Raw genomic sequence first — 9,227 nt, 5'->3', positions numbered from 1 at the left:
ACTGACATGTTGTTTAATAATTATTGTATGTTTTTTTTTTTAATACATTTTGTATAGATATGTAAAGTATTTGTTTTTTTTAATATACATTTGATGTAGCATCATATTTTGTGTTTTCTTTCTTTCTTTCTTTCATTACTAGAATGGAAAGCCAACATTGTCTTTTGTAGCCACAGCAAGTTTCATGTCACTAAGCCCTAAAATTCCGAACGCATCCCGTGTCTTGTTTAGGCCCTGAATCACATCGGTGGTATATTGTCCACATTGTCCACCGGCACAGAAACTTTGACAGTTGCCGGAAACATCTTGTTGCTGGTATATCTACAAAATCATCCTCAAATGTCTAATTAATTCGGTCATCAGGTCATGATTGATGACATATGGGACATCTGTTTTTAATTAATCGGTTATTCTATTTCTATGCCTCAGTTTCTCCGGACACAACAATGAAACCTCATCTTTCCCACATCCCAAGTAGTCTTACCATGATGCAACACACCTGTTGTGATGTTTCAAGTTCAAATATTTGAATATTAGCCAAGATCTCGGAGGGAGAGCAGCAGTATCCCTCTCATAGAGGTGTGGTCTCATAACAACAGGCATTGTCTGTGCAGTCTTTCAGCTCCCGTGTTTTCTTTAGCTGTGATAAGAGACCAACCAAAAGCCGGAAAAGCCAGCCAAGCCTCACATGGGAGGAACCACTCCACTCATTCTCTTGTTGTCATTCCTGGCTCCATTTGCATTGGTTTTAGGTTCTGTTGTCAGGCCTGATTGAAAGCACCAGTGAGGTGTAACACAGAAACTACTACCCCCCCCCCCCCCCCCTCTCTCTCTTTTACATGTTGGCCTTATTTACATAGTTACACCTGGAATCATTATGAGGCTGAACATTCACTCATGGCCCAAAGACACCATTATGTGTTACAGTGATCAATTTTAGATTTTTTTTAAATATACTATGTGTCATTTATATCCACCCAGTGAGTAGTTTACTTTACAAGTCGGAAATCTGTGAGAGATGATTTTGACTGTTCCCCATAGTGGACACACAATTTATGTAGCCTATAATGGTATCAAAAGGATTCAAATGAAGGGTTTATATCCTGGATATTCTGTCATTAGCGTTACATAATTCACCGGCCAGCCAGTTTATCTTTTCTAAAATACCTGAAGTGTCTTGAATTGTACCGTTTTTTTTTAATAATTTAGCTGTGGTTTTCCATATAATACAAGCCCTGAGAATGCTCCCTCAACAATGCATTCTCTATACTTCTGTATTCTTACTAAGGTTTTATGTGTAACTCTAAGTCGAGAGGATATTTAAGGAAAATATACTACAGGATAGCTTCACCCCCCCCGCCCTCCACCACCCCCATCTAGCTACTGAAACCAATTTACAAAGACAAAGACTTTTGACACAGTTTCCATTGGTAACTGTGAGGCATCTCCTAGGTATGATTTGGGATCAAATGGCACTTGTTTGACCACAGATTGTCCAATCAAGAACGAGGAGGCCAACCTGGAGGCAAGGCCCGCCCCCTGCTCTGCGTCATAAGGAGAGAGGCGCAAGCTGTGAGCGCATATTGGTGCGTGGAGCTGCACACACACATGCGTTACTGCTGGTTACAGACACACCTATTACTGCTGGTTCCTGCCGCAGGTGTGCCAAGAGGTCGGCTGCTACTGAAGGATATTTGATTCTCAGCAGTGCTAAAGGTAAGCCACGCAGTTATTTTTCTAACTTGTTTGTTACTGGTGAGGACTCAACAGATAAAGCGAGCAGGAATATTTCAGGGTTAAGGTAAAATGACTTCGTGTTGTTGAGCTGAGTAGGATCTGTTACCAGTCTGTTATCCGCCTCACCTGTTGCGAGTTATGGCATTACGACTTTAAAAGACGAGGGCATTCATAGTATTCCCATTATGTCATAAGCATTTTCCTACCAATAGCCTATGGCGCTACAATAGACACAGCTCATTGGTTGCTTGTGTCATTTGATTGTAATCACCTGTTAATTGATTACAACAGAATAGCCTACTAGCAATTCCACGGCAAAAAAAACAATTCACACGCTGATATTTTCAATGACATAAATTAACATATTAAAATTTTATTTGGAAAACTATGAACCTAACGTTAGTCGGGTCGACCACATTTCATCCGTTGAGGCACCCATTCTCAAAATCAGGCAGCCTGCTGGTTTGTCATAAAACTCCGTTTTTGTCATAAAACTAACTTCTAAAAGAGTTTAGTATTCCCATGATGGCACATGCATTATTTTCCTTTCCAATGCTGCTTTACGAAACACAGCTCATTGGCTGGCTGTTGTCATCTGATTGTAATCGCCCAATTGATTACAATCACCTGGTAGTTTCTTACCAAGTCAAGATAGCCATGTGGTGATGTAACTGAATACTATATCAATTGCTTAATTTAAAGTGTTCAGTTTATGGACCTAATGATTTAACACATCAGAAAACTTACTCTTGCTGTTGAATGATTGTGGGGAAAATTATGCATACTCCAATTTTAAAGGCTGTCCAGTCATCTCTAATTCAAGTTATGTGATTTTGTTGACTTTGTAAACTACAGTAGCCTACTCCAGAGGTTCTCAAATGTTTTTCAGCCAAGGACCCCTTATAAGATAGAAAATATACCGGGGACCCCCTCATTCTGATTTGTGATTTTGGGCTAAGCTTAATTGTAACATGCTTGACTTTTAAATTGATAGGTTTGTTAAGATTATAATGTAATCCTAAAATGGTTCATGGATAATCCATGAACCATTTTCGATTTAAAGCATACAATATTTTCGTTGAACTATGAAGCTTTTGCACAAAAAAAGGTGTTTATTTTTATTTTCCTGAAAACTTTTCGCGGACCCCCTGGCAAAGTGCCACAGACCCCCATTTGAGAACCACTGGCCTACACAACAGTGACGAGTGAATGAATCCTTCTTACTTACTGTCACAGGTAGAGATACTTTGTAAACCTGTCATGCAGGGTTTGGACAAAATATACACCTTTCCAGACCTGGGGGGGTGGGGGCGGTTGAGATGATTGATGGTGAAAGGTGATGATTAAAGGTGAATATATGTAGCAAGTATAGAATAGTGATTTGTTTAGCTGTCGAGTTCCGGTTGTCAAACCAGCATGAGAACTTCCCTCAGACAAAGTTGCTATAGGTCTACTTTACATGCATTGCTCCCTAAACCAGTCAGACCACACAGTGAGCTCATATCTCAACTTGACTCATCTGCCAGGTGTTGCCACATCCTTGGACACCGTCGGTGTGTGAATGGGTGAATGTGAGGTATTCATGTAAAAGCACTTTGGGTAGTCGATGGACTATATAAAATGCGCTCTATAAATACAGTCCATTTATATTCTACACTATAGCCTTCTACAGGTGTATTCTACACTACAGCCTTCCACAGGTGTATTGCTGTTTCTAGAACAGCCGCATTTGTCCATCAAGCATTCAAAGATGAAGGAATCCTCCCTCAAATTAAGAAATGAAGAGGCATAGGCCTACATGTACATGTTGAATACCGGTATGTACATTAGTTTCTTTACATGTGGCAATGTCTTGGCACTAAAAGACTTGAATGACTGCTCTTGTCTGAATTCACTGACTATTGGGACCATTTCATCCCAGTTATCGCAATCCCATTTCCATATACAAATTCTAAGTGAGATAGTGAGTTCATGGTATGTTTGTCATTGCAAAAATGCACATGACAACTGGCAAGGTGACAGTTCTATTTTTATTATATTTGACCATACAGACAGTCATACTGAAAACTGGTCATACTGAAAACAATGTTTTTAATTGGACAATTAATACATTTGCATGCACTGTGTGCATCCCCGTACCACATTCAAATGATTGCTGGCACCACTGCATGTCCTCTGCGGAGCATGGCCCAGTGTGTAGAGCTCATTGTGCTCACTACACACTCATCCCTTGTCTGGCTCAGATGTTCAAAGAAAGCAGAGCGGCTGTGATGCTGAGTTGACTCATTTTCTCATACATCATACAATCCAGTCTTTCAGCTTTCAGCAGTGATGGTATGGTCCTAGAGATGACAACACATGGCCATAATTCTGTCACTTGCTCCACTGATTTGTACTGGGTTCGGCTCAAACTGATTTTTAAAAATTAATCCTGAAATAGCCTACCAATGATCGATAGCCCTGTTTTCAATTGGCTTTTTCAACCGCTGAGCCAGTTGTTTTGGAAGTTTAGGATGAGAGCTTCTCGCTTTACTGGATTACATTTCAAAAAGCTTTCACACTTGCACACATCTGTTTGGGAACATGTATTTGGGTAAAAGGGGGGTAAATTATCATCTTAAATTTGGTATCTAACTTATTTGCGTGTGTTAATCCCCCTCCCCACATGGTCTGTCAGCCTTTGCATTGTTTGAGACAAAACCCGTTAGCTCTTGATTCCCTGTTCTTAACCTTTTGACCTTTCTTTGCTTTTCTAGGTGAATTCGAAGGACCTTGTGTAAAAGATGGAATTAAGTGATATCAAGATGGATTTAAGTGAAATCAAGTCCTCAGCTGCACTCATGTATGATAAGTTCATCCAAATGTCAGGTGAGTTTTGTAAAGAAACTGCTGGGCTACCTCTTTGGTGCTGGTGCTTTAGTTCTGTATCAAATGTCTTACCAACCTTCTCACCATGCTTCTGTTGCAGACAAGCGGACGGGGAACTGGCTGCTCATGTCGTCTCCTCTCCCGCAAACGATCATCATCGCAGCGTACATCTACTTTGTCGCGTCACTGGGGCCTCGGTTAATGGCGAACCGCAAAGGCTTTGACCTCAAAGGGATTCTCATAATCTACAACTTTGGCGTGGTAGCCCTCTCCCTCTACATGATCTATGAGGTGGGTTGAATGAAATTGAAGACCATTGTCTGTAAAAATACATTATATATATATATATATATATATATATATATATATATATATATAAAAAATTAGAGCACTGGATTACATGGCAATGATTCTTTAATGAAAGCTCGAGTCGGATATGCATACATACCACAGGCTCAACGACGGAGCACACGTCATTGTTTCCCCCTTGTAGAGCTCATTGTTAAGAACACCGCCATGACACATTCCAAAGTAATTTCTTGGTCTTGGGAAATTCTGTTGCTCAAGTGTCTGCCTTTCACCTGTACTCGAAACCAGGAAGTGTTTTTTTTTTTAACCCTGTTTGCTGATGATATCCTTTCTTTTTTTCCTCTTTGCTGGAAAGTCAGAACAGAGTTTGATCCGTTAACAAAATAATCCTCATTCTCATTGTGGTCTCTGATAAGATATTTCATTTAATCAGAATTTAAATAGTTTCATGGGGTTTAATGCTGAAGTGTCTGATCTCTTATTTGATAGAATGGTCCTAAAAAGTCAAACGGTTATTCACTCCTTGAAACAGTTTCAGTTAGTGCTGAGTGGGGCCGAAAGCCTGTTTGGTGTCTTCTTCCATGTGTTGAGGTTAAACCTGATGGGCAGGTGTGACTTCCTTTTTTCCATGGCAGTGTTCTGCCAACTTTCCCTCAGGATTGTTTAACTTCAATGTGGCTTTGATTTTTGATGTCTATCCATAGTGGTGTACCTAATTCTGTGTTTCCATGTAATACTGTAATGAATGAGAAATGGCATGTTCTTGATTGAAATTAGACTGAATGAAGATGTATGTATTTGCACTCTAAAATCTATTATGCTGAACCTGAATATGACTTGTATGAGCCAAACTTAGATTTTACATGCATTTCGAAGGCTGTAAAAGAATGCTGTAAAAGATTAGTTCACATTTGTCATGTTGGCTAACACTAGACTACAAACTTCTGTCACTTACATTTTGGATGTAGAAACTCCCCAAAATGTGCTTTACATGTGCTTTACATGTCAAAGTAATTCCTGAATATAAAATTAGTGTCTTTTGATTGCAAGAAATGTATCAAAACATTTGGAATATTAAATAGTTCAGTTGATTGCTTTTAATTACCTTGACTTCACACCCTGAATTGCTTGTGACTAATTGTGATTTGCACTGTTCTTTTTAGTTTATTATGTCAGGATGGGGAACAGGATACAGCTTTCACTGCGATCTGGTGGACTACACATCACCACAGGGCATGAGGGTGAGACACTTCATTTCTCACACTTGGCACTATTGCAACACCTAATTGGATTTGTCAGAATGAATATCACATCCGATGGGTGTCTGCTCTTTTTGAATGGTCTGACATCTTCTTTACTGTCCTCTAGATGGCAGCAACATGCTGGCTTTACTACTTCTCCAAGTTCATCGAGATGTTGGACACAGTAAGTGACAAAAGATTTCCCAGACGCAGAGTTGAATAAATGTGTCTTATACGTTGTGCTAGATGTTGATTATAGCTATCTCCTGTGTTTAAAACTAATTTATATATTTCTGGCAGATTTTCTTTGTGCTGAGGAAGAAGAACAGCCAGGTGACGTTCCTCCACGTCTTCCATCACTCAATCATGCCCTTCACCTGGTGGTTCGGCGTTCGTTTTGCTGGAGGTACACTTCTCCCCTCTGAAGTCTGTTTCTTTGATGGCTGATATGTTGGCCTTAGTTTTCTTTAAGGAACATTTTCCTTAGTTTTATTGCAACAATTGTCTGCATGTCACAATTGTCACATCCTGACGTCCTCCCTCTATTGCAGGTGGTCTGGGAACGTTCCATGCCATGCTTAACTGTATCGTCCATGTCATCATGTACACCTACTATGGCCTGACTGCTATGGGCGCCAACTACCAGAAGTACCTGTGGTGGAAGAAATATCTCACTACCATCCAGCTGGTATGTAAAATGGTCTAGGAGCTAGTCTGGCACAGGACTGCTTTTTAGACCTTATTTAATAAAAGTTGTTTGTGTATACATCTTAATGTGTGTAAGAAGTCACAGTGGGTAGGTCTTCTCTGATCTGCTTGTATTTTGTGTACTTTGTTTAGTTTATAAATGCTAGTTTTTCCATGTACCGTAATGGAAAGTTATTTATCCTTTATCAGTTATACATATTTTGTGTAGTCAAGGTTAATGTTAGTCTATTTTTTTTTATATGATATATGTATATGAGATAAGTCCTACCTTTTTTTTCCAATGAGACTTGACCATGTCAACCCCTCCCTCCTTTGTCCCTCCCCAGATCCAGTTTGTGATGGTGACCACCCATGTCTCCCAGTATTTCTTCATAAAGGACTGCCACTACCAGTTCCCCATCTTTGTTTACATCATCGGCTCGTACGGCCTGATTTTCTTGTTCCTGTTCCTCAACTTCTGGTACCACGCCTACACCAAAGGCAAGAGGCTCCCCAAGGTACTGCAGAATCAGACATGGGCACACCACAGCAACGGAGTTATGAATGGCAATGCCAGCCCAAATGAGAAGGAAGAGTGAAGCGGGGTTCGGCGGTGACCCCTTTTGCGTAAGCAGACCCTAACTCCACTCTGTTTGGACTGTACATCTCATCATCCTACTTGTATCTCTGCAAAGGCAATCTTTAAATTATGACCAAAGCTGTATTTAAGAACTTTAATGACCAAAGCCGATTGCTTTGTTTTTTACACTGAATGCTTAATTCTAAATATCATTTTGTTTTTCTGTCAAAGTATGCGGTCTAGTCTCAATCCAACCCTTAGACTACCAGACAGACTACATAGTGGAGACTATGCCTCCAAATAAAGCTAAAGCAGCCTCCGCCATACACCCATGTGTGGACTCCCCCCCCCAAAAAATCTACAGCTTTCACTAAATACAGTTGAGGTTTTTTTAAGTTCAAGGGTTGGATTTTACACTAGGCGCAAACTAAAGCTGTTTTTTCTGCATTTTTACATGATTTTAAAATTGTATATTATGACTACACATTTCCTGTTTGAGATATTGTTAAATGTTTACACGCACACAGAAGGGAGACCGCTCTTCTCATAATGCATGCCCTCCTCTCGACGGTTTGAGTCACAGCTGCTGATGGGACACTCTAAAAAATTACTTCTCCATATGAAGTGACGGTGTGACAAAGATGCCAGAGAGGACGGGCGGCACAACACGGTGGTTCTTTAGGACCCAGAGCAGAGCTTTAAATTTAGCGGCAGTTTGAGTTCCTTCATCACTAATGTGGGATTAAAATCTGTATCACAAGACACAGTACATGTTGAGGTTCACTGTTCACTGTTGAGCCAAATCAGTCAGAAAACACTTGTCTAATGTTTCGCTTCGTTTGTTGAAGCTCAGGCAACGGCTTTGCATTGAAGCCTCTGGAATATAGTCTAATGTGGTTACAGCGTTCTTGTTACAGTTAAAGTGAACACGACACTCTGCTCCTATGGTGATTGAGGACACAGAATTTAGCTTGGTGTGGGTGTGCGGCCCATGTTAAATCACTTGAGGGATATATCAGTTCTCTAATGCACACAGATATGGGTCTATGTGAACGTTTTTTTTTAGTTTACTGTTCAGTACCTTGGTCTGAGCCAGTCTTCACTCACTGGTGTACTTTAAACTGTCCTAAGAAATGATGTGACCTGTAATGACGTTGTGTATATTGTTTTTATGCGTATTTATATCGAAATAAAAATATCATTGTACTTTATCTGTTTTTGTTTTCCTTTATTATGCAAGTGTTTCGACATGTTTAGTTTAAGCAACTTTTGTGGGGTTGCCAACCATGGGTCTGGAAAGTGCTTGAAAGTACTTGACAAAGAGATCCTTAAATGACTTTAGCCTACTGGAATCTGAGTTTGATCCTTGCGCACTCAAGTTATCTCCAAATTTCTAGGCCAAGCTTTATACACTTTGTCCCCATCTACAGTATCACACTCCATGCAGCGCTGTCATTGCTTGTCTAGATTTTCAGTTTAAATCTTAATGACTCATTCCAATGTGTAAGCATACTGCAAACACATTTGCATTAGATGACTTATGAAATGATTTGTCCTTAAGTTCAAATCTCATTGCAAAAGAGTGGCAACCCTGCGTTTTCCATAGAATAAAAATGGTGTTGGAAAATAAATGCAGCAATTAAACAAAAGGAAACTGACTGGTAAAAGATAAAAATGCCTCTAGAAAACTTATTTTCTCCATGTTCCAGAGTGCAGGGACCCTGATTGACATCAATCACCTTGAATCTATATTTGGGAGCAGTCGGATCTGTCTGTAGATGTACTTGTACATGTGCATAATGGGC

General features: G+C 40.0%; 1 protein-coding gene across 1 annotated transcript; it reads left to right on the top strand.

Moving 5' to 3' along the window:
* The first annotated feature begins 1,628 nt into the window (after positions 1–1,628).
* elovl7a (ELOVL fatty acid elongase 7a) lies at positions 1,629–8,589 on the top strand. Its single transcript, XM_083645192.1, has 8 exons — positions 1,629–1,716; positions 4,494–4,605; positions 4,706–4,896; positions 6,078–6,155; positions 6,283–6,339; positions 6,456–6,561; positions 6,707–6,843; positions 7,190–8,589. Exons 2-8 carry the CDS (start codon positions 4,521–4,523, stop codon positions 7,439–7,441), a joined length of 906 nt encoding a protein of 301 aa, XP_083501318.1. The 5' UTR covers positions 1,629–1,716; positions 4,494–4,520; the 3' UTR covers positions 7,442–8,589.
* The last annotated feature ends 638 nt before the right edge of the window (positions 8,590–9,227 follow it).

Source organism: Poromitra crassiceps (genome assembly GCF_964638095.1).
Source record: "Poromitra crassiceps genome assembly, chromosome: 10".
Classification (NCBI taxonomy): Eukaryota; Metazoa; Chordata; class Actinopteri; order Beryciformes; family Melamphaidae; genus Poromitra; species Poromitra crassiceps.
This window is presented reverse-complemented; position numbering and strand designations above follow the sequence as displayed.

What these genes read in the sequence shown, in the direction of transcription:
- elovl7a (XM_083645192.1), top strand. Translation starts at nt 4,521, where the DNA reads ATGGAATTAAGTGATATCAAGATGGATTTAAGTGAAATCAAGTCCTCA. An exon ending in CATCACCACAGGGCATGAGG is followed by an intron (nt 6,156 to 6,282) that starts GTGAGACACTTC and finishes ACTGTCCTCTAG; the next exon opens with ATGGCAGCAACATGCTGGCT. An exon ending in ATCTCACTACCATCCAGCTG is followed by an intron (nt 6,844 to 7,189) that starts GTATGTAAAATG and finishes GTCCCTCCCCAG; the next exon opens with ATCCAGTTTGTGATGGTGAC.